Here is a 26,066-nt window from a genome sequence, read left to right as displayed (position 1 = left end):
ATATGTATTTTATTAATATGTTATTTTTATAATTTTTTTTTTCATTACGAAATTAAAGATATTTAGCGATAAAAAATTGCATATTAAACGATGATTTGATCTGAAATTATTTTTTCTGACCTGAATTATTATATTTTTTTGAATTTATTTTTTCAAAAATAAGAAAATTTAAGTGACTAAACAAGACATATGTGATAAAACCTTTTCTTTAAGATCACATTTTGGATTGGACCAACCAAGTGGTCCAAGCCCATACCAATTGCTGCCCAACAGACAATCCATATCGTACACTTGTACCCTCTGCCTGATTTTCCTATCCTATCCAGCCTAGTTACCCAAGTGCCCAACCCAACAAATCGAAAATAACCTCCTAAATCATCTAATCCATCTCAAAACATCGAATCCAATACTATTATAGCTTACGATAAACATTTCATCAACACATAAACCCAAAAATCCGACAATCGGTAATAATCCATAATCATCGAGTCTAGATCTAGCTACTTATTTTGTTTTGGTTCCCCTGATTTGGTAAAACTTATTCTTGCACCTCCTAATATTTGTTCAAATCGCACGAAAAAAAGCTACCCAATTGAAAGAGAAGAACGAGAGGAAAAAAAAAAAAAAACACGAGAGAGAGCGTGGAGGTCCACTTCGTCGCATTCCCCTTTCATTTCGGTTGCACCTTATAATTTCTTCTTCTTTCTCTCGCGCTCATTTTCTCTCTTCTTTTTTCTCTCTCCTATTTTCCGATCGATTCATCGTCTTCTTTGATTTTCCGATCAAATTCATCATCGGATTCACATTGCCGGATCATTTGCAACGGTAACAGTTACAAGCAATTTTATTGATTATTTATTTTGATGCATTTCATTTTTCGATTTGTTAGGTTTTGATGATTGTGATTTTTTTTATTTTTGTTTTTTTTTGTATTGGATTTGGTCCACATTTTGATGATGTATATCTAATTTAAGTAATTTACGAGTTTGACTTCGAATTGAGAAGTTTTGTAGCTTCGATTTGACAAATTAGGCAACGAATTTGGATTTTTCATGGAACTTTAGTTGTTGTTATTTCAATTGCATTGAAATGTAGTATTGTTTCGTGATTCTTATCCTGTTTATCTCAAATCAAGTAATTCAAAAGTGCAAGTTGAAGTCCAGCTTACCGGAAGTAAATTGATAACATGATCTTTTGGTTTTCAGGTGTGCAATTTCGATTAATTATTATGAGTGATTGTTAGGTTAAAAGTAGTGATATAATGGAGGAAGAGGAACTCAAACATATAGATATTTCTGAGGAGGACTTAGATTTAGATGGAAATGGAGGTGGTTTAATTGGAGGTGAAGAAGCACAGTCATCGCCATCTCTACTTAACTATGATAGTGTGTTCCGTCAGGATCACGTGAGTCATACATCTGATAGCTTTATGGCATTGAGTGTTGAAGAGGAGGGGTTTGAGCAAGTAGCTTTAAACGATCAAGAGGATAGTGACGGTGGACTTTGTGATCGTGAGGATTCAGGTGTGTCACTGGCTTCTGACAATGTGGTAAGTACACCTGGTGGGGTGGAGAAAGCCGAGGAAGTATTAGATGGAAGTTTTGTAGATAATGTAGAGTTGAGACAAGAACTTGATAGTTCAAGTGTTGGTCATATGAGAAGTTCCTCTTCTACTAAAAATGATGTAGATACTGAATCTGAAAACTCACCTATTGTGTCGCAGCCAAAATTAAGGCCGAAAGGTTCCATGTCCACTGTGTCACCTGAGCTATTGCATCTGATTGATTCTGCCATCATGGGAAAGCCAGAAAGCTTGGATAAACTTAAGAATATTGTCACTGGTGTTGAGGCTTTTAGTGATGAGGATAGTGATGCAATGTCTTTGCTGGTGATTGATTCACTTCTAGCTACGATGGGCGGTGTTGAAAGTTTTGAAGATGATGAAGGTAATAACCCCCCTAGTGTTATGTTGAACTCTAGGGCTGCCATTGTTGCAGGCGAGTTGATACCTTGGCTTCCTTGTGCTGGTGATAGTATGGGTGTAATGTCCCCTCGAACGCGGATGGTTAGAGGATTGTTGGCTATACTACGGTCATGCACAAGAAACAGAGCAATGTGCTCGACAGCTGGTTTACTTGGTGTTCTTCTAAGATCCGCTGAGAGAATTTTTGTGTCAAAGGGTCAGTCTATGGAGCAGGTTGAGTGGGATGGTATGCCTCTATGCTATTGTATTCAGTATTTGGCTGGTCATTCTTTAAGTGTGGTTGATTTGCATAAGTGGCTTGAGGTTATCACAAGGGCTCTTACTACTGTATGGGCTCCTCATTTAATGCTTTCCCTGGAAAAGGCAATCGGAGGAAAGGAATCAAGAGGTCCTGCTAGCATGTTTGAATTTGATGGTGAGAGCTCTGGTTTGCTTGGTCCTGGTGAAAGTCGTTGGCCATTCACCAATGGGTATGCATTTGCAACATGGATTTATGTAGAGTCATTTGCAGACACAGTAAATACTGCAACTGCAGCTGCTGCCATTGCTGCTGCTGCTGCTGCCACAGCTGGAAAATCATCGCCAATGTCTGCTGCGGCTGCTGCAAGTGCACTTGCTGGTGAAGGCACTGCACACATGCCAAGGCTTTTTAGTTTCTTATCTGCTGATAATCAGGGTTTGGAGGCATATTTTCATGCTCAGTTTTTGGTGGTTGAATTTGGTACTGGCAGGGGAAAAAAGGCTTCACTGCATTTTACTCATGCTTTTAAGCCGCAATGTTGGTATTTCATTGGTTTAGAGCATACTTGCAAACAGGGTTTACTTGGCAAGGCAGAGAGTGAGCTGAGATTGTACATTGATGGGTCTTTGTACGAAACTCGCCCTTTTGAGTATCCTCGTGTTTCTAAGCCACTTGCATTTTGTTGCATTGGGACAAATCCACCTCCTACAATGGCAGGGTTACAACGTCGTCGTCGTCAGTGCCCCCTTTTCGCTGAAATGGGACCTGTTTATATATTTAAGGAACCAATTGGACCTGATAGAATGGCTCGTCTGGCTACTAGGGGAGGTGATGTGCTACCCTCTTTTGGCAGTGGGGTTGGGCTACCTTGGCTGGCAATGAGTGACCATGTACAAAACCTGGCAGAAGAAAGTTCGCTACTGGATGCAGAGCTGGCTGGATTGCTACATCTTCTTTATCACCCGAGGTTGCTCAATGGACGATATTGTCCAGATGCTTCTCCAAGTGGTGCTGCAGGTCCTTAAACTTATTGTATATTAATTGTAATTAAATATTTAATTATCACTTCTTCAGAAGCACCTGAAATCATATTTCTTCTCAGAGTTTATATGTTTTGTAGCTTTTTCATGTTTTGAAGTTATACAATTAGTAGTTCATTTTTTGTCTAAGCATGAATTCTGTAGATCATTGTTGCTGTCCTGGTTATATAAAAGGCTGAAGACCTGAAGTAGTTGGCTTGCCACACTCCTCATTTAACAATCATAACTTTCAGCTCTAGGGAATTAGTGCATGGATTGTTCATATATGACCAGAACTTTAATTGGGTCTTCAGTAGTGAACCTAAAGCATAATTGTTAGACCACTATTGTAGGTGCTCTCTGTGTAGATCATTCTTTTTTCCTAAATAGTATCTCCTTTAGTTCTATTCTTTAGCTCAGCACCTTTAACCCAACATATCTGGCTTGCTTGATTTTATTCAAGTTATTGACATTAATTTCTCCTTAGTCCTCAGTAGTATTATCCTCACTGCAATTGGGTAATTGCAATAGATGTCTTGACAGTGTAGCATGTATTTTACAGGTGCACTTCGCAGACCAGCTGAAGTGCTTGGACAAGTACATGTTGCTTCGAGGATACAGCCAGTGGATGCATTATGGGCATTGGCGTATGGTGGTCCAATGTCGTTGCTTCCTCTAACAGTTTGCAGTGTAAATAATGATAGTTTGGAGCCTGAACCAGGGAACCTTACTTTATCTTTGGCCACTGCTGCTCTAGCTGCTCCAATATTTAGAATTATTGCCATGGCTATGCAACACCCTAAAAACAATGAAGAAATATGTCGTGCAAGAGGTCCTGAGGTTTTGTCTAGGATCTTGAATTATCTTCTGCAGTCATTGTCTTCATCTGACGGTAAACATCATGATGGCGTGGGAGATGAGGAACTTGTTGCTGCTGTTGTTTCTCTATGCCAAGCTCAGAAACATAACCATGCGCTCAAGGTGCAGCTTTTCAGTACGCTTTTACTGGATCTTAGGATTTGGAGCTTGTGCAACTATGGACTGCAGAAAAAACTATTGTCATCTTTGGCTGATATGGTTTTTACTGAATCGTCTGTAATGCGGGATGCCAATGCTATTCAAATGCTTCTTGATGCATGCAGAAGATGTTACTGGATGACTCGCGAAAAGGACTCAGTCAATACTTTTTCTCTAAATGAGGAAACGCGTCCTATTGGTGAAGTGAATGCTTTGATTGATGAACTTCTAGTAGTAATTGAACTTTTAATGGTAGCAGCACCACCTACACTAGCTTTAGAGGACATGCGTTGTTTGCTTTGTTTTCTAGTGGACTGTCCCCAGCCCAATCAGGTACTACTGTGATTCTAGCATTATATCTTAAGTTTTCGAATTTAATTTTTTTTGCGTAATGTGTTACTGGGTCAGGAGTTGATTGTTACACTAATCTTCCAGGTTGCTAGGATTTTGCACCTTATCTATAGGCTAGTGGTTCAACCAAAGGCATCACGTGCTCAGACCTTTGCTGATGCTTTTATATCATGTGGTGGGGTGGAAACACTGCTTGTTCTTCTGCAGCATGAAGCAAAGGCTGGTGATCAGGATATGTTTGAATATCCTATTGAAAACAATGAGAAGGGCTCGTCCGTACGTGGGTCTGAAGTGGCTCATGATGATGGAGTATCAGAAAGTAGTGATGGTAGAAATATTGAATCATTAGAAGAGAAGCAACTTGCATCTTTGGGTGAGCCGGGATCCGAGTCCCTTAGCAGTAAAAATGGGGTGGATGTTGAATTACAGAACACTACTGGGGAACTATCTACACGAAGGTCTGTGGAGAGAATGGCATCTGCTTCAGAAATTTTTTTTGCCAAAAATGTGGGTGGAATTAATCTATCAATCAGCGCTGATAATGCCAGGAATAATGCTTATAATTTTGACAAAATCGATGGTGTTGTTGTTGGAATCATCAAACTTCTAGGTACTTTGGTTGCATCAGGACATGTAAAATTTAATTCCAATACCCCATCGTCAGCTGTTACCGGCAGTTCTGGATTGCCTGATACAGGTGGCTCTATGTTTGATGATAAGGTTTCTCTTTTACTTTTTGCTCTGCAAAAGGCTTTCCAGGCAGCCCCAAGAAGACTTATGACTGCTAATGTGTACACAGCTTTACTGGCAGCCTCAGTATGACATTACTCTTTTTTTTTATTTTTATTTATTTATTTATTTATTTTTATATTATTATACTCTGTTTGTTCAGTGTGTGGATTTACTAAATGAAATTGTGCCGCTAGAGTAAAGAAAAAAGTGTTCTTTAGGTTACGATAATGTGTCTCTTTGTCAGTTCTGGGAATGTGCTTCCAGAAGATAAGTAGATAACTTGACAAGTCTTTCCATTATCCATGAAAAAAATGTTTCTTATGATACGATATTTCAAATTGGGTGATTTGAATTCTATAATTGTAATTCCAAGTTTCTTTGCTCATCTGCTTTACTGCTTGTATAGTTGTATTATGTTATTCTTCCAAAGAAGCCACATAGACAATTTGTAAATTCAGCTGCTGTTGATTCATACAAGTTTTCACATAAATTTTTGACATGGATTTTGTCATTTTTTTTTTCCAGATAAATGCTACTTCGACTGAAGATGGTTTGAACTTGTATGATTCTGGACATCAATTTGAACATTTACAGCTTTTGCTGGTTCTCTTAAGGTCACTTCCCTATGCATCTACATCATTGCAATGTCGAGTGCTCCAGGTACCGCTCTCCACTCTTTTGTAATATACTAATACTATATGTTTGTCTTGTTGAAGAATTGAATCCCATAAAAGTTTTAATAGTTATTTTCCATACAGGTTAACGTAAAACATTTTTGGGATTCTGGGTTTTGGACCTTGAAATTATTTATTATAGTTTTTGAATAGAAGAAAATGAGGTAGTGGCGATTGAAGGAAGATAAAAGGGAAGGAATACCCGTGGATACTTTTTTTTTGTGGAAGGATAGAATACCAAAGGATTTCAGGAGGAGGAGTTAGTGTAGATATTCCCAAATTTGTTTTGGCCCTTTGACCTTTTTTTTTAAAAAAAAATTTATTTTGCTTTTTAAAAAAAATGTATTTTAATTTGTTATAATAGTACTTAGTCTCACATGATTTTGCACTTTTGGGTTATCTTGAGAACTGTTTACTTGTAATTTTGTAAAATGTTCATAGTGACCTTTTTCAAACCATTTATGTTTTTTATTCACATGTTACCACTCATTTAAAACTTTTTAGAATTTTTATTCTTTTTACTCTTTTAAAATTCTGTTAAGTTTTACTATGCTCTTTCTTTTTCTCACTTTAGACACCTTTTTTTCGAAGTTTTTCAACTGGCTTTCTTGTTATTTCCTTTTTTCTTTGTCAGATCTCGGATGGTTCCTTATGACAATTCATGTTAGCCAACCCATTTGGGTCTTAAGCTTTGTTGTTGTTCATAGTGACCTTTTTTTTTTTAAAAAAAAATTTAAAAAGTAAATATTACTATTTATTTTTAAATACAATTAGGAGGGTAATTTCACCAAGTAGGAGTGATCAGTACTAATTGCATGTAGCATTAGGTTGGGTGTGAAAGGATCTACAGACTTGGGAGGCTTTTTGTTTCAAGTTTATGTATTAGTGTTGAGGTGCGCAATACTGCGCATCTAACATGTTCTTTGAATTATATAGTGGTCGTACCTAATTGTTATTTGTCTGTCTATTTACAACCAGCAATATCATAAATTTGCTTTTCAATTCATGGAGTGCAGTCTTAAGTCCTCTTAACATAATGCTGTCAGTAATTGTTAATAATAATAATAAAAAAATTACATGATGCTGTTAGTTTAATGCAGCTTTTTACACAAACTTTTAAGGTTTCTAAATTGCCTTCTACATGATTTCAGGATCTTCTGTTTTTGGCTTGCAGTCATCCAGATAACCGGAGCTTTCTAACTCAAATGGAGGAATGGCCTGAGTGGCTTTTGGAGGTTCTCATATCAAACTATGAGGTAGTGTCTCTATTCATTCTGAAAATGTCTCTAATTTGAAAATAAATTGCACGGAGGTGAAAATTGGTGTAAATGGAAATGGGAAATGGCCAATATGAAAAACTTACAGACATGTGTAGCAACAAAGCTGCAAGCAGTAATTTGAAAAATCAGGAATCAGTTTTCTATATTCCCAATGAAAAGAAAATCCTCTCTTTATTCCAATATGAAACCCTAAGCTAAATTTTATTAATAAGTAATAACATGTCACAATTTGCAATTTAGACATTTAGATAAAATCCACATCTATTGATTTCCTGTGATAGGGAGTAGAAGAGAAAGTTCCAGTGATTCATTTTAGAGCAAAGGCTTTGACAATGGGAGCAGCCAAGTGGTGGCTCTCCTGCTTCCCAGGCTTTAGAGGTTAGAGCTGGAAGTTAATCCTTGGGGAAGTAGTTGGGGGGCGTGTGATGGATATTTGAGTGAATTGGAGATCCAGGAGTTGTACCAACTTATTTAGATTTTTATGGATAATGAAAGCGTAATTGCTTGTGACATAAGACACAACTAAGATTATTGAGCGAGATTACGTCAGTCTAAGAGAGAAGATGCTTTAGAGAAGATTGGTGATGTAGAGAGTCTAGAGACTCTGAAGGGAGTTGGGAGAGAGAAAGGAGACATCACTTGTGATGGCTGCTTGTGTTATCAGCTGGAAAGGCTGATGGTCCAATTCTGTCAAGCTGTGGATATATTGTGAGTCTCTACCCATATATAGTCCTGCTAAGGTGGTTGATTTGGCTCAGGGAGAAAGGTTGGTGGAGAGGTGATTGTAAGAACTAAGATGCACTGAAATATAATGAGCCATCTTTTGTCACATTTTTAATTTTTTAAGGAATTTTTTGAAAATAATACCACAAATTTTACAAAAAATGGATTATAACACCACAATTTTTCAAATTTTTATTATAACACCACAAAAAATAAAAAAAATTGATTTCATTCACCACCAGCTAACGGATTTTTGGATGTAATCCGTTAAAGGGACCCACAATGGACACGTGTCAATAAGACATTGATTTAAAAAAAAATGATTTTTTTTTTAAAAAACCCTAACCTAAACCCAGCCAACCCCACCACTAGCACCACCTTCTCCAGCCGCGCCAACGCCTAACCCAAGTCGACGACGTCACCTGCCCCCCGAAACCCGGCGAAATTCTCCCTTCCCTTCTTCCCCCTCCTCGAAAACCACCCCAACCCTGCTTAACCGCCACAAATCACCGCATACCCACCGCAATTTACTACCTACCACAGCAAACATCAACCCCGAAAACCACCCTCCCTTAGCTTTCACCCTCAAAACGGCCAAAATTGACCATGACAGCCCTCGATTGGTCGATTTCGGCCGCCGATTTCGCAAAACTAGGGGAAATGGGTGTGGATTTTGCGGCGGTTAGGGATGGTTTTTGCGTTGGTTTGGAGGGCTTAAGGTGGTTTTCGGGGAGGGAGAGGGGGTGAATTGGTGGATCGGCGGTCAAAGGGGTTGGTTTCGTCGGATTTTTTTGGGGCAATGGATGCCGGCAACAGTTGGCGGATGAGGCAGGTGGTGCAGAGGTGGTGGGATGGCTAGGTTAGGTTTTTTTTTCCTTTTTTTATTTAATATTTATTTAAACCACTAGACACTTGACACGTGTCTTGTACGGGCCCCACTAACGGATTTTATCCAAGAATCCGTGACATGGTGGTGAAATCCAATTTTTGGATTTTTTTGTGGTGTTATGATTAAAGTTTGAGAATTTGTGGTATATATATATATATATATATATATATTTTATTAAGTCAGCTTTGGGTTATAGTGGGCATGACACTCTTGTAACGAAGTTTGTTTTCCTTAAGATGTTTTCAGACATTCCCTTAATGGTCTTTTGATGATACTTGCTACTCCTTCTCGTATTATCCTGTCCTGCCCGTGCATACCGGGGATGTTTTATGAACAGGAAATGCCACCCTCTTTTCCATTTTGTGCTTCATAGCTATGAAAAAGCATTACGAAATTTGACATATTCTTACGGTTACCGTTAGAAACGGGAGATATTTAGCCCACGTGCTTTGTGTATGTGTATGAACTACTTGCGTACTGATGTCATTGTTCTGTTGTTTGATCAGAGAGCTTCAGCGAAAAGCTTGAATTCTTCAAGTTTGGGAGATGTAGAAGATCTTATACACAGTTTCATGATCATCATGTTAGAACATTCAATGCGGCAAAAGGATGGATGGAAGGTGGGCTTACTTGGTTCAGTACTTATCTACCTTTATTGCAGGAATATAATATATAAACTTTTTACAAATGTCTTAAGGGATTGTCTACAGCATACCTTCCAAAAGATGTTTAGTTAAATATGTTGATTTGTCTAATTGTGATATGTTTCACTTCAGTGTGCCTCTTATTTATTATTCAAATACAGGAAAAAAGATAGCTTTTGTTTCTATTTCTTTTCTTCTTTGTGCTCGAGTGAGATCTCTGGGTATCAGTCTGTTTCATAACTTTGTTGATCAATAGAGTTAAGTTATAACTTAATATTTTAACCACTTTATTAATGACTTGGTCAACAAGTGATCTTATACCTGGTTGTTTTGAGTGCAATAGTATCATTTATGGCCTTGCTGTTATTTCTTTTGCACAGGATATTGAAGCGACAATTCATTGTGCAGAGTGGCTCTCTATGGTAGGTGGATCTAGCTCTGGAGATCAACGTATAAGGTACTCCCTTAACATTAAATCTGATTCAAGTTTGATGGCTTAAATATGAGATAGAGCATTTTGGATAGCTTGTTTTTTGACCTGTCTGTAACGGTTATACTAGTTTGGTAAAAAGTCTTTTAGTCCTAGTTTTTTTTGGCTGCCTTTGTGGGTTTGAACTGCGAAGATTAGTCAATCACATATCATGGTTTTTTTTGAACCAGAATAACCAGTAAGGAAATTTAATTTTTCTACTTTGGGTATGGCCCTGACAGGCAACACCTTTTCTGGCATCTTTTCGATTCTTTATTTTTTTGGATAAGCATTAAAGGTATAAGAAAGACATCATGGGTTATTGGACAAAATGCTAATGCTTGGGGGCTTTCGTCTTATTGTCTAGCCACTTATCATAAAAATGAAAAAAAATGTCTGGGATCCCTTCGAACCTATCACCTTGACTCCAACTATACAATAGCCGCTAGTTTACTGGTTTCTTTCTTTTCTTTTTTTTTTTCAAGCACACTACTAAACTGCCAACAGAACTATTCTTTTCACTTTAGCCGACCAACTTTTATTTGTTTTTTTTTACTAAGTCACAATGACGTCATTTGCAGAATAGGCTTCCTTCTGCTCATCCCAACTAAGGCTTATGGTAAGTGCCAAAGCAAACAAACATAAGAATGGAAGAGCAAAAGCTGAAAAAAACTCTTCTTCCGTATGACATATACTTTGGTTTGCTAGGCACATTGCATCTTAGGTCATTGTTAAGGCAAATCTTAATATTCTTATCATTGATGTTTTTCCATGCAAAAACTGAGAAGGGTTTTTGAAAAATCTTTTGCCTTTTATAAATGTTTAGCAGAGAGATATTATGATCATAATTTACCATCAAATGCCTTGAAGTTGGAGGACATATCACCAGTTGAAGAGGAAAGGGAGAACTGTTGGTTCTGGCCTTCCGGGCATGATTTATGACTTTCTAAAGGAGGTAGGAGCAAAATTGAAGAAGAAAAGAGAGAGGGACTTCCCAAGGGAGAAGGATGAGCAAGCATAGATCAGCAGAAAGGTCTGGATGGAGCAGAGAACATCAGCCTTGCCATGGGGAGAGAGAAGGGTGAGGAGGAAAGAGATGATAAGATGATAGACTTTGAATTTATTTAGAGCGAACACTAGCTTACATGTTTGAGTTTTTAGGGATCACTCGTTTGATAGAATTAAACCCAAATTTGATACAATTTACAAGTGGTTTACATTGATAACCTACCAATCACCCTCTTGAACAGCTTGAAAATCCTTAGTTCTTTTTTCACAGCTTAAAAAAAATTTCTCTGTGCTTGCAGCAAATGCAGCCTCTTCTCTGCTTGGGGTATTGGTACGGGCGAATAGCAACAATAGCTACATTAGCTTCAATAGCTGCAGTTAGAGGTGTCAATTCGGATGGTTGGATTGGGTCTGATGAGGTCGGATTGGGTCAATTTTAAGTTGAGTCATGCTAAATTATTATGTTTACGCGAGTCAAAATCTGAATTGGATATTTTACGGGTCGGTTTTGGATCGGATCGGGTGTGGTTTTGACACCTCTAGCTGCAGATTGCAGTTTAAACAAAAAAGAGTGAGATTCATTATAGAAGATAAGCTTTTCTAATTTTCAATGTTTTGGATATCACTTAAATAAAGACTCCAAGGAGAGAGTTTTGGCTTTAGATTGGGTATATTGAATTCCAAATCTAAAAACCAAATGGAACCAAATTGTGTGATTTGTGTGTTATGTAAGGAGTATAGAATACGTAAAGTTCATATGGCATTATCAACTTTCAAGTAGTTTTCAACTTGTATAGCGGATTTACATTATACATTATTGTAATTTCTGGAGCATTAAATTTGGCTGGTCTGAGTCTTGCACCTTGGAAATGCTTTTCTTGTGGTTCTTTTGGCTCTATTTTTAGGAAGTACTGTTTATGTTTTCGGAACGGTGCTACTTTGTCTTGCTTGTGGGGTGGAGATATTTGTTTTGCTTCTTTGTCAGTGTATGCAGGCATGCAGCTAGGTAGGTCACAGGGATTTGTTCATATGATGCAGTGTGACTTTGAGCTCTGGGGGTTAATTTCATTTTTCTGTGCTCTTGGGTCAGTACTTATTACATAACTTTGAGTGCCTCAAAAACTGAAGGTTATGTTGTGCTGACAGATTGTAGAAATTTCTATATCTATAATTTTTTGTAAGAAATAATCAACTGACTGGATTAAAGGGAAGTGCATTTATTACTACATGTCTTGAAAAATTTGCAACAATTTAACCTCAATAGAGCTCATTGTTGGTTTTTATTGGCATGTTTTCAAGACGTGAGGAATCATTGCCTATATTCAAAAGAAGACTACTGGGTAGCTTGCTGGACTTCTCTGCTAGGGAACTTCAGGTTCAGGTACTACATGTTCTTCTGAAACGTAGGTTCTGTGTGCAGAGATTGTTTCATTGCTTTAGTTTCTTTTGTTTTGACATTTCTCGCAGTTTCACCCCTGTGGAATAAAGGATGTTAAACCTTAGTGGTGAACTTTTTCTTATCACCCCTGAATGCAGTCTAATGCTGATAAACCTAAAATTGGATTAACTCAATCTAACTCAAAGTTTGGGTAGGAAGCTGAATGACTAATAATTAATGGTCTCCCCGTCTCTCTTTCGTTCAAAACTGAAAAGTTGAAATTTGATTTAGCCTTTACATTATAATTTGACATCTGGTTCATTTAAAACACAAAAAAATACCTTTAAATGCTTTTAGTAGCTGCGGAGGATTCTTAATACAACTATAATGACTGTTCACTCTAAGATGCCTGGTTTATAGAATAATATAGTGAATCCTATGGAATTCTGATTTTGAAAGAGAAGTATAATTCAAAGCCTGCTGTTGGAATAAGTAGGAGCAGGATGTCTTTGCCCATAACTTGCATTATACGGAGTATAAGCTATAAGCCTATAGCAGTTATCGTTGCGATGGCCCTTGTGTACTTGTCCTTGCAGTAATGTGAAAGGGCCTGCTGTTATATGTTTCTGTCCAATGAAATGAGATCTTTTGTTGCCTGTGGGAGATATAAGGGGGCCTGGAGATCTCTTTTTGCCTACCATAATTGTAATATTTTTTTTTCCATTCTAAATAGGTGCAAACTTATGTTAAGCTTCTTACCTGTGTTGTTATTTCCTTCTGAGCAGACTCAAGTCATTGCTGCTGCGGCAGCCGGCATCGCTGCTGAATTTTCCACACCAAAAAATGCTAAGGTGGAAGCTGAGAATGCTGCTCAGCTTTCAGTGGCATTGGTAGAGAATGCCATTGTTATTTTGATGCTAGTTGAGGATCATTTACGTTTGCAGAGCAAAATATGGTGTGCTCGTCATAATGCTAGTGGCGCTGTGCCCCCCCTTTCATCAGCTAGTCAATCACATTCATCAACTGTGGCTGCTGGAGAACAGAAGGATGTTTTGGGTGACCGTAAATCATGGTCTGGTGACACTGGAGGACTACCCCTCGATGTATGTGCATCTGTTATTTTTGCTATAGTTGATTTACTGTGCATTTGTGCAAATAGTCTTATCTGACAATACCTCATAAGCCTTATAAGTTAACTGTTATCATATATTTCTGTTATTTGTGATGACACAATTTAATACCTTTGTGCATAACCTGTGTATTTATCATTCAGATCCTTACTTCAATGGCTGATGTAAATGGGCAAGTATCTGCGGCTGTTATGGAAAGACTAACTGCTGCAGCTGCAGCTGAACCTTATGAATCTGTCTCTTGTGCTTTTGTGTCTTATGGAAGTTGTGCAAAAGATTTGGCAGAGGGATGGATGTTCAGGAGCCGGCTTTGGTATGGTGTTGGTGTTCCTTCCAAGTCAACTGCATTTGGTGGTGGTGGCAGTGGTTGGGAGTCTTGGAACTCTGTTTTAGAAAAGGATGAAAATGGTTGCTGGATTGAGCTTGCTTTGATAAAAAAATCTGTTACGATGCTGCAAGCTCTGTTGCTAGATGAATCGGGACTTGGTGGTGGTCTTGGCATCGGCGGAGGATCTGGTACAGGAATGGGAGGAATGGCAGCTCTTTACCAGTTGCTGGATAGCGATCAACCATTCCTATGCATGCTTCGGATGGTGCTTGTTTCCATGAGGGAAGAAGACACTGGTGATGAAAGTATGCTTATGAGAAATTTGAATTTTGAAGATGCATCATCAGACATGATACATAGACACGCTGGGAACATGACCATGGATTATAACTCTAGATTGTCTACTAGAAAACCTAGATCTGCATTGTTATGGAGGTATATGGATAGCTTTATTCCGATTACTTTTTGCCTTATTTTTTTCCACTTCCAATACTGTAGTATCCTGCTGGTGTATTGTTTTTACAGATGGCATGTTGTTAGTTATCCTAGTTTCTGTCTTGCTTTGTTTTTCAACTATGATGCCAGACTATGTTAAAAAAATTTTTTATCTCTGCATCTTCTGATTTATATTATAGCGTTTTTACTACCCTACACACATCTTTAACAGATATAGTAAGGCCTACCATTAATCTTTTCTTTCATCCCCCCCCCAGCGGCCCTAGTTCCCCGGAAATAGTGGAGAAAAGCAGTATAGTTTTGGATATATATGTTGGTGCCCTTCTACTCTATGCCATAATAACATGTAGAGAAATCGACTTATTTCAGGCTCTAGTTTCTGTTGCCTTTTTGCTGTTTCTTTGACAAGTTCTTGATTCATTGCATTAAGTTTTTCCCTAATTGCCACTTTGCCTTTTGCTCTCCCCTCCCCCCCTCCCCCCCCCCCCACACCTTCTATTCATGGGCCAAATGCATAACAATTTTCTTGAAAATGGTGTGCAGTGTGCTTTCACCTGTTCTAAATATGCCCATATCTGAGTCCAAAAGGCAGAGGGTATTGGTTGCATCCTGCGTCCTGTATTCTGAGGTTAGTTTATTGAGATTCAACTTACATTCTGAAAATATCTTAATTGTCATTTTCTGAAATTGCTATTTAGTCCTGACGTCCTGTTATATCCCTAACAGATTCCTTTCAAGTTGTTTGTTGTCCGTACCTTTTTAATTATTTGATTTTGGATGTCTGGTTCAGATGTGGCATGCCGTTGGAAAGGATAGAAATCCTCTGCGCAAACAATACCTGGAGGCTATAATACCTCCATTTGTTGCAATTCTGCGGCGGTGGCGGCCATTATTAGCTGGAATCCATGAACTTGCGACTGCAGATGGTCTCAATCCTCTTGTTGCTGATGACCGAGCATTGGCTGCAGATGCTCTTCCTATAGATGTAAGTTTTATACAATTATATTATTTCTGTTTCTCTTTTCCACTGTCCTATGGTTTTTGTCATTTTTGCTGCTGCTGCTCTAAAGGCTAAAGCTGAAGGTTGTTTCACGTATGGGTTTTTCAATATATTCTTGAAAATCTCTCTATGCACTTGTTAGTTGAGTAAGTTTTCTAGAAAGTGCTTTGTGCAAACTGCTATATACATGCCTGTCAATCCCTGTCATCACACTGTGGATTATCCCATTTCAGCGTATGGTTAATGGCAATAATGCTTTTGGCTTCCCTGCTTCTGACATGGATAAAAACTGTTTTCTTATTTTATTATATTTTTAAATTTTTTATATGAATAGGATTAAGATTTAGTTCTTGCTACCTGTAAAATATCGTTGAATAGTTGCAAGTCGTAACAGACTAAGAGTCCATTCTTTTAATATGTTTAATATTTTATTAGCTGGGGAGAAGGTCAAGGCTGGATGCCATCTGCATTTGTTAATTTTTTTAGGATACTTGTGACCCGTTGGTGGTCCTGTCGCATATTTTAAAACCTATTGTGCATGTATCTTTCACATATATTAAAGTCTTTATATGTTTGATGCCCATTTCTTAAGTCTATGTATTTGTCAGTTCGAACTTTTTTTAACAAGATCACACAACACTATACATTCATATATGCCCAATTGTGTACATTTGATGTTTACTGCACACATAATAAAAAATTGTTGGTGTGGTTTCAGGGAGCTCTTGCCATGGTATCTCCAGCCTGGGCTGCTGCATTTGCATCTCCACCTGCTGCAATGGCATTGGCTATGATTGCAGCTGGTGCTTCTGGAGGGGATGTTCCTACACGTGCATCAACAACACAGCTTAAGCGTGATGTGTCGTTGCTTGAGCGAAAAGCAGCTAAGCTACAAACATTTTCAAGTTTTCAGAGGCCACCAGAAACTCCGAGTAGATCTCCAGCTGCTCTTAAGGATAAAGCAGCTGCAAAGGCTGCTGCCTTAGCTGCGGCCCGTGACCTGGAGCGTAATGCAAAAATTGGTTCAGGCAGGGGCCTAAGTGCTGTTGCGATGGCTACTTCTGGTCAGCGAAGAAATGCAAGTGACATGGGACGTGTTAAGAGATGGACTCTTTCAGAGGCCATGGGAACAGCTTGGAGGGAGTGCTTGCAGCCAGTTGATACTAAATCAGTTTATGGCAAAGACTTTAACGCTTTTTCCTACAAATATATTGCAGTACTTGTTGCAAGTCTTGCTTTGGCTAGAAACATCCAGCGATCTGAGGTCTGTGCTGACTCTCATCTTGGACGCTTTCAGTCATTATACCAATAAATCATTATATATTCGAGTCCTTGTTGCAGCCATAATGCAAATTTTTGTATCGCAGATTGACAGAAGGTCTCAAGTAGATATGTTGGCGCGCCACCGTCAAGCTACTGGAAGTCGTGCTTGGAGGAAACTCATTTATTATTTGACAGAGATGAAGTGTCTCTTTGGGCCATTTGGTGACCATCTATGCAATCCTGAATGTGTATGTAATTAATTGCTTCCACCAGGCTATGTAAAATTTTAACAATGGACCGAACACATTACTTGTTTTTACTGGTTGTCTTAGGCAATAGAGTACTAAAATTTAGTCTTAATATCTTGCAGGTTTTCTGGAAGCTAGACCTCATGGAAAGCTCCTCAAGGATGAGGATGTGTTTAAGGAGAAATTACAGAGGCTCATCACATGTTGGTGCTGCAGCTGATTATGAAGATAACGATGCTTCTAAACAAGATCAACCGAGGGACATAAGTGCAACAAATGCTTCTGCCTTGGCAGCTGAAGCAATTTCCGCTGATGCATTAAATGAAGATGGTGAGCATGCTGATGTCAATAATAGGATGAGTATTGACTTTGATGGGGAGCAGCATGAGGAAAATCATTCAAGGCAGTCCGTTGGACAGGAATCACGAATGCAAGTGTCATCAGATGCTAATGATGCTCCAACTACCAGTGGCCAAGGCATGACAGAGGATACATCAGCAGTTGCTCCTGGGTATCTTCCTAGTGAGCTTGATGAGAGAATTATGCTTGAACTTCCTTGCTCGATGGTGAGGCCGCTGAGGGTTGTACGAGGAACCTTTCAAGTAAGTCTTGTGTGACCTATGCTGGTTGCAATTCATTACTATATTTTTTTTCTAGTTGCCTTCATGCAGTTGTACCTCTGTCAGATGTTGAAGGAAATTTCCTCAAGTGTCATTTAGAGGGAACCTTTCAATATCTTCAAAATGTTGAAGAAAATGTCCATATATAAAGTAGAAAGTATTTCAAAATTCATTTCTGTTTAGATGCTAACATTGATAAGTGTCTAATTGGACAAGACAAGATCATAAAAGGATAGATAGGACTCTGTAGTAGTGCACTAGTGCCTGCAATTTCGCTCTCTACTATTATTTACGAGTTCCAAAACCTTTAAATTGTTCCCTACAACATAGGCATTTTTGTTCCACTTGAATGCAGAAAGTTTTCACTCAAGAAATATCTTTCCTATGTGTTCTGCAGCATCATATTCTTAGGGAAACTGTAAGTTAATTGAAGGAATTTTAGGCTTTAGAAGGATTTTTATGCTCTGTTTAAAAAAACTATTGGGAATTGTTGTTCCCTGATTGAGGACAAGCTCTACTATCTAGTTCACCCATATATTAACCGCGCATCTAATTCAGCCTCATGAAGCCCTGTTTGAAGTAGAATGTATGTAGAATATGAAGATTGCAGTATATTCATGGTCATTAAACTGTAGATAAGAACATTCATAAAAGTTTTTTCAAACAGCATAAGCACTAGGAAATATAAGAGAAATGCTTATTTTTCTTTCAAATGACAATAGACTGTTTCTTTTAATGACAATAGACTGTTTCTTTCAAATGACACTTTACTATTTTGGTGCGTTATATCTGGTGAACAGTGTTTTAGATGAAAGCTTGAACCATAATGAGAACTTTCTAATTTCTTTTAAGGAGATGAAGGTGAAAAATTCACTAATATGATTCCAACATAATTGTTTGTAAAAGACTGTCTGACTGATTGTGTTCATTAAACAAGATACAAATGCTTCAGTTATTTTGATCTGTGTTGCTGCTTTAATAAAGAGTTATTTTATCAGAAATATTTATATAATTATATGCTAGGTAGTGCTTGATAAGACTGTATCAATAATATATACTTTCTCCGTTTCTATTTAGTTGACGCGTTTGATTTAGGCACATATATTAAGGAGAGGAGAGAGAGTGAGAGAGAATGAAAAAGTAAGTGGGGTACCTTGTAAATGCAAGGTAAAAAATTTACCCTAAAAGGAAACGTGTCAACTAAAAAAATTCCTAAAATGGAATACGTGTCAACTAAAAATAAACGGAGGTAATATGTTTTTTTAAAAACTTATCGCTTTTGGATAAATGTTGTGCTTCAAAGTAATAATTACATTCCGTGTACTTTTAAATTTTAACTATCTTCTAGTTTATTGTAAAGACTGAAGTCACAATACATCTGCTAGTTCAGCATGTGTTTTCAGTTTTGTAATCTGTCTTACAAAATAATTGTTGATTTCAGATAACTACAAAAAGAATTAACTTTATAGCCGATAATAGCGAGACCAGTTCGTCAGGGATTGAACTGGATCATAGTTCAGAAAATAGAGATCAAGAAAAGAATCGTTGCTGGTTAATATCTTCCCTTCATCAAATCTATAGCAGAAGGTTAGTTTGTGAGAGATGATCATAGCCATTTTAGTTTGTCATATATTTAAGTTAGGATCTTTTTTTATTTCTTGTTTTTTTTTCGGTGAAAATTTATTGAAGATATTTTTTTCCCCTGTCAAGTACTTCCTCCGTTTCCCTATAGATGCAACGTTTTGACTTTTTGTCTTTTTGACATCCCACTTACTATTAACTTTTGTTTATAATTTTATATTAATTAATTATGCATTGAAATCCCACAATATTTTTTATTATACATAAAAATATTTAATTTTTATATATATGTATAAAGTTTAGTCAAAGTTGATAGATAAATAGTGCATAAAGTCAAAATGGTGCATCTATTGTAAAATGGAGGTAGTATATGTTTTGCAATTCTTTTTGTCCATTTTGATATACCTTCAATTTTCATCGAGTTTAAATAAAATTTCAATTTTGAAATGTTTGAATTTGTATTTGCAGATATCTTCTGAGAAGAAGTGCACTGGAGCTTTTTATGCTTGATCGCTTTAACTACTTTTTTGATTTTGGGGTATTTGGTCTTGGCATCTGCAATTTATTTCCCTTCTTTAATTGCTTTATATTATGAAACCTTTGTTTGTTCATTAATTTTTGGCAAATTTTTGTTAATCTGTCAAATTTATATTGGTTTTGTAGACTAGTGAAGGTAGAAGAGCTGCGTATCGAGCTATTGTGAATGCACGCCCTCCTCATTTGAACAACATATATCTAGCGACTCAGGTTTCTACTAATGCTTTTTTGATTGACATCTTTTGTTGGAGGATATTAGTGACTTGGACCCTTTAAATTTTGTTTATGACTGTAGTAGTTTTTCTGCTGTTGCTGTTTTGTTTCCGCTTCATAGCCCTTTTGTCTGTTTTTAATATCCTGTAGAGACCCGATCAGCTTTTGAAAAGAACTCAACTGATGGAGCGTTGGGCTAGATGGGAGGTAAAGGCATCATCCTTGGTTTTGTTGAGCTCTTTAAGCAAAGTTTACTTTGTCTCTCAGTAAAATGATCTAAAAGAATGGTATGCTTATTTTCAGATCAGTAACTTTGAATACCTAATGCAACTCAACACACTGGCTGGGCGTAGTTATAATGATATTACTCAGGTTTTCATTCTGCTGCTACAATATTTGAATTTTTCTTACATATATGCTAATGACTCTTCATAGTTGTTGATGTCATTTCTTTTTCTACCTTGTTTGATGCAGTATCCAGTATTTCCTTGGATTTTGTCTGATTATACTTCACAGAATCTGGATCTTTCTAATCTTTCTTCTTATCGAGACCTTTCAAAGGTGATTAACACAAGTTATTTTTTATATAATTGTTATTATTGATCAAAGCACCAGTTCTGATAACTTTTTGTCCCCTCTCACAGCCTGTTGGTGCTCTAAATCCTGAACGCCTACAAAAATTCCAGGAGCGGTATTCCAGTTTTGATGATCCTGTAATCCCAAAGTTCCATTATGGCTCACATTATTCAAGTGCTGGAACAGTACGTTTCTTTCTTTTCCATGACAATGTTTGTGAACCAAATATTTTGGCTTTGTTAGAAGGCATTTTTTTTTTTTAAAAAAAAAAAAAAAAAAAAACATATGAACAAGAGCTGGCCAGTTTGAAAAACTGAATGAGGTTGAAGGTTTTGGATCATATGGTTTTAAAATTTATTATTCAGTCTCTAGCATATAAATTGTTTCATTTCCATGAATTTGTTGATTTTATTAATTATAATGTGTATGCTAAAGTTAATTTCGAAATCTCTATCATAATGATGATCTTCCCTTCATAATTTTGTTATATTACGTTTTTTACTAGGTGCTGTATTATCTTGTTCGACTGGAGCCTTTCACCACTCTCTCTATTCAACTACAAGGTGGTAAATTTGACCATGCAGACAGGATGTTTGCTGATATTGCTGCTACTTGGGAGAGTGTTCTTGAAGAGATGAGTGATGTGAAGGAATTGGTAATTATGTTCAATTCAGTCCAGAAGTTCCTATACATAATATGTTTGGGTCTTGTTCTCTTAAAAAATAATAAAATAAAAAATATTTTTTTGGTTTAGATCAGTTCAGTTTAGCAAGCATCTGCTTTGACAGATAAATACAGCCCAGAAGGAAATTAAATTTAACCTGATTGAAATGAAATTTAGTTGATCAAAATTGAAATCAATTTCAATCAGGTAAAATCAACTTTTCTTCAATGGAATCTGCCTAGTTATCAGTCTAAAGGGCTGAGTTTTCCATCCTAGGGGATGTGCCTTTTAGGGCGAGTAAATTTTCAGATTTAAAAAAAAAAAACAAAAAAACACAGGGATAATCAATTATGATAATTGAAAACCAGTTTTGTTTGAATAATTTCAGTTCACCGTGTAAAGTAAAAAACAGTTGAAGAGAACATGGCCCAAGTTATGTAATTATTCAAAGTTTGGTTTCCCCCCCCCCCCCTTCTTTGACTAGTTCTTGTCTGGACATCTTAGGTTCCGGAGCTGTTTTACCTTCCTGAAACATTGATTAATGAGAATTCCATTGATTTTGGTACCACACAACTTGGTCAAAAGCTAGGTATGTCCCTAAGAGATTTTTTTGCGCATTGTTAAGTTTGTGAATTAGAGAGGACGAGTTAATATGTTACCTTATGCGCTCTTCCAGATTCAGTTAAGCTTCCTGCTTGGGCTAAAGATCCTGTTGATTTTATTCATAAGCATAGGATGGCTCTTGAGAGTGAGTATGTTTCTGCTCATCTACATGAGTGGATTGACCTCATATTTGGGTAAGTTCTATTTATTGCTTATTTTCTTCATTTAATCTTTCATTTGAGTAAAACATGCAAAGCCATATTCTTCTCAAAGACTTGGCTATATGTAAATATCAGTACATAATGATTAATTGATTGTTTAGGTATAAACAACGGGGGAGGGAGGCTATAACAGCCAACAATGTTTTCTTTTATATAACCTATGAAGGAACAGTTGATATTGACAAAATTGCCGACCCTGTAAGAGAATTTTCCATGTGATTTTTGTTTTCCAGTTTGGATACTGAATTGTCCAATTTAAACTGACATTTTCTTTTACCTGCAAAATTTTTGTTTGATTGTGAATTTAAGGTACATCAACGTGCCACACAGGATCAGATTGCTTATTTTGGGCAAACCCCATCTCAGCTTTTGACTGTTCCCCACATAAAAAGAATGTCGCTCTCAGAGGTGCTTCAGTTGCAGGTAGCCTGGTTACAATTTAAGCTAATTACTACTTTATCCTCTCAATCCGTTTATGGTGACTACATATAAAATCCAAGATCCACTGCTGCAGTCTCTTAGGATGGCTCAGCGTGAACACCTAAACTTTCCTCCTGAGCTTGCCTAATTCATGTGCAAGAATAGCAATTTTCTCCTTGCCCAGTGGCTCTTTTATTAATTTATATATTTATTTTTTACTAACACTATGCATGTGCAATGTCATCAATATATGAGTGTATCCTGTTGTTTTTCAATTGTTGCGCACTTTGATAATTAATACTATTTTAATATGAAATGTGGTAATCAGACAATTTTTCGGAATCCAAAAGAACTCAAACCATATGCTGTTCCAATGCCTGAACGCTGCAATTTACCTGCTTCTGCAATGCATGCTTCCTCGGATTCTGTTATCATTGTTGATATAAATGCTCCAGCTGCATTTGTGGCACAACACAAGTGGCAGCCAAATACACCTGATGGCCAGGGTGCACCTTTTCTTTTCCATCATGGGAAAGCCACTGCCAGCTCTTCTGGTGGAGGTTTGATGCGAATGTTTAAAGGGCAAGCTGGAGCTGTTTCTGAAGATTGGCATTTTCCTCAAGCATTGGCATTTCCTACTTCAGGAATCAGAAGCTCGGCTATAGTTGCTATAACCAGTGATAAAGAAATTATAACTGGTATGTGTTTTGCTGTTGTACTCTCTTATACGATCGTAGTGGATTTTTTAATTTTAATTATTTTTTAAAATTCACTTATGTGATGTCTCTTATACAAGAGTTTATTAAGTGAGGCTATTTGCTTACCCCTTTTGAATCTATCTCATCATCAGGTGGGCATGTTGATAACAGTATCAGAATAATATCAGCAGATGGGGCAAAGACCCTTGAGATGGCCATAGGGCACTGTGCTCCTGTGACATGCTTGGGTCTATCATCTGATAGCAATTACCTTGTGACTGGGTCTCGAGATACTACCGTATTGCTTTGGAGGATACATCGTACAGCTACATCTCATTCTTCCAGTATTTCAGAATCCTCCACTGCTTCTGGTACATCTTCAAACAGCAGTAATGTTTCGGCAAGTATCTTAATAGACAAAAGCAGGAAGCGGCGAATTGAAGGACCCATACATGTCTTGCGGGGTCACCTTTCTGAAGTTATATGCTGTTGTGTTAGCTCAGATCTTGGAGTTGTTGTTTCTTGCTCTGAATCACCAGATATTCTGCTGCATTCTATTCGAAGGGGCCGTTTGCTCAGAAGAATAGATGGTGGGAAGGCTCATTCTGTCTGCCTTTCATCTAATGGCATCATAATGGCTTGGAATCAATCTCTTCACATGCTCAGCACCTTCACTTTGAATGGTATTGTTGTTGCTAGAGTGAAGCTTCCCTTTTCTGGAAGCATAAGCTGCATGGAAATTTCTTTTGATGGACAGACTGCTTTGGTTGGGGTGAACTGCTCTCAGAAGGAAGGATCTCTTGACAGCAGCAGGTCTTGGAAGTCAAAGCAACTGGAAACTGAAGCCCTTTCCTCGGGATTGGATGAGAAACAGGAAGATTGTATGTTGGATATAGCATTACCTTCAATTTGCTTTCTCGATCTATATACCTTAAAGGTATGCACAAATTCTATTGTTCACATGCTTTCTTGCTTTCTCTTCCCATCCCCCCCCCCCCCCCCCGTCTTCTCCTCCCCCCTCTTTTCCCTTTTTATGATAATAATTATAAAGGATTACTGCAGATTGAAGTCAACTAATTTTTTATTTTTATGTTGAATTATAAATTCCAGACGAACGCTTTTCAGAAGTTTTTACCTACTAACAAGGCTGTAATGACAGGTTGTACATACATTGAATCTTAAAGCTGGGCAGGATATAACAGCCATAGCTTTGAACAAGGACAACACTAATCTTCTGGTCTCCACGATGGATAGGCAATTGATAATATTCACGGACCCAGCTGTAAGTTGAAATACACTTAGTTTTATTCTGCTTGTTCTAAGAATGAATTGTATCTTTTAATACCTACAAAAACAGATTACGGCTCTCATTTTCTCCTGCTGTTTGTGGGAGATTTTTACAGAGTAGAAAAGAACTACAGTAAAAGGGACTCTCTTGGGTTGACTTTTTCCATGAAGTTTGATAAGATAACCTGCCTGACTGCCTTGATATTTGGACTAGAGAATCTCTTTCCCTGTTAAATTTTACTTTCTTGAACAGTGCTCCCTAAAGTGGATCAGTGATTCATTGATCAGATGTAGAATTCCATACTTCAGTAATGCAGAGGCTGTCCTCTTTACAGCTGAAATGCACACGTGTGCAACATTAAAACATACACATTTCATGCTTCTTACATGTGGAATGTTTTCTATTGGAAAACATAACTATTGGTACCTTAAACAGGATTGTATTGTCTGTATGACTACATCCCAAAATTGATTATAATCTGGATCGACCAGTGTCGATTGACCAGCTTCTCCAACGGTTTATAGCAGGATGTCATTAATAAAAAGCAGGATTATTCCTAGAAAGCTTATGCAACTTTTTGTCTGTAGGTGGTACATGTTTCACAGTGATGCATTTTAGCTACCTAGTAATAACATCACATCATTATGTTTGAATTGTAACCTTTTTTGGCGTTTCTTTGTATGATAAATTGTATTGTATTCTTAGCGTAGTCTTGATTTCAATTATATTGAACCAAATAAGGATCGCAAGTCCCAACCCCTAGAAATCTTGGTTGAAAACTCCCTAGACACCGGTCTTACTCATAATGGTTATGTTTTTTTTTTTTCGTTGTTTTATTCTGTCCTTTAATCTGGTAAGTCTGGTGGTTATCGTCTTTCAGGAATGAAAATCTTATATTATTGCTCACGGTCCTAAGAAAGACGGTTTAAGGGTTTGATCCTTGGCTAACCATAATTTTATTGCTTATTGCTTACAGTTGAGCTTAAAAGTGGTGGATCAAATGCTGAAGCTCGGTTGGGAAGGCGATGGACTTAGCCCTCTCATAAAATGATTGGGCCATGTATTGTTTGAAACTAAAATATTGAAAGTCTTTGTGGAAGAGGTAAACAGGAGTTATATCCTTGTAATCTGACTGCCAAATTGTTCAGACTTCAGATGCTGTTTTTGTATTTCTCATCTGACAATGACAATTTGGTTTGTATTGTATGTAATCATCTTCATGTATTTATGTATCAACACGAGGTTACGAAAATAGGTTTGATAAAGGCTAGTTTAGGTACATTTTTGACTTGAATGAGTTGTAAATTCTTCGGTATTCATACAGGTTAGGCTGTAAAACCCTCTGTTCAGTTAAACAAGAATACAAATATACGGTTGCCAGTTCCTTTTACATAATAAAATCTGGAGTTGCCTTATTCTTTTGATAGAATTTTTGTAGTTGCTTTTTTATTTTGAAATGAATTAGAAGTTTCTTCAAACAATAGCATATCTAAAACCTATTTTACTATTTTTAGGATTGCGCTATATCTTTATATCATGCCCTTTCAGTTTTAATATTTTTTTGCACACTATACGCTGAAATTTATTTTAATAAGAAATACACTGAAATTTAATTTAATACGGAATACACTAAGAGGGAAAAAAAAAATACTACCTCTGTTAATGGTTATCTGCAACTTTAAAAAAATTTATATTTCAGAAATAATACCCCAAAGTTACAAATAACTACTAACGGAGGTAAAATATGGTCACACATGAACACAATACCCACATTATTTAAACACTATAAGTAGATGCCATTTGATTTAGAA

At 37.1% G+C, this 26,066-nt stretch overlaps 1 protein-coding gene across 1 annotated transcript; it reads left to right on the top strand.

The window, feature by feature from the left end:
* The first annotated feature begins 214 nt into the window (after nucleotides 1-214).
* Nucleotides 215-25,679, top strand: LOC110713917 (BEACH domain-containing protein C2-like). The gene is made up of 32 exons (XM_021892362.1): nucleotides 215-825; nucleotides 1,206-3,242; nucleotides 3,807-4,594; nucleotides 4,697-5,428; nucleotides 5,870-6,004; nucleotides 7,170-7,274; nucleotides 9,417-9,530; nucleotides 9,935-10,011; nucleotides 12,331-12,412; nucleotides 13,195-13,512; nucleotides 13,683-14,302; nucleotides 14,867-14,951; nucleotides 15,114-15,308; nucleotides 16,042-16,587; nucleotides 16,691-16,834; nucleotides 16,957-17,436; nucleotides 18,896-19,041; nucleotides 19,504-19,573; nucleotides 19,699-19,782; nucleotides 19,936-19,992; nucleotides 20,089-20,157; nucleotides 20,260-20,346; nucleotides 20,430-20,546; nucleotides 20,867-21,016; nucleotides 21,530-21,614; nucleotides 21,702-21,822; nucleotides 21,951-22,047; nucleotides 22,159-22,272; nucleotides 22,598-22,967; nucleotides 23,120-23,904; nucleotides 24,127-24,249; nucleotides 25,232-25,679. Exons 2-32 carry the CDS (start codon nucleotides 1,262-1,264, stop codon nucleotides 25,304-25,306), a joined length of 8,952 nt encoding a protein of 2,983 aa, XP_021748054.1. The 5' UTR covers nucleotides 215-825; nucleotides 1,206-1,261; the 3' UTR covers nucleotides 25,307-25,679.
* The last annotated feature ends 387 nt before the right edge of the window (nucleotides 25,680-26,066 follow it).

This window comes from Chenopodium quinoa, unplaced genomic scaffold (assembly GCF_001683475.1).
Source record: "Chenopodium quinoa cultivar QQ74 unplaced genomic scaffold, ASM168347v1, whole genome shotgun sequence".
Lineage (NCBI taxonomy): Eukaryota > Viridiplantae > Streptophyta > Magnoliopsida > Caryophyllales > Amaranthaceae > Chenopodium > Chenopodium quinoa.
This window is presented reverse-complemented; position numbering and strand designations above follow the sequence as displayed.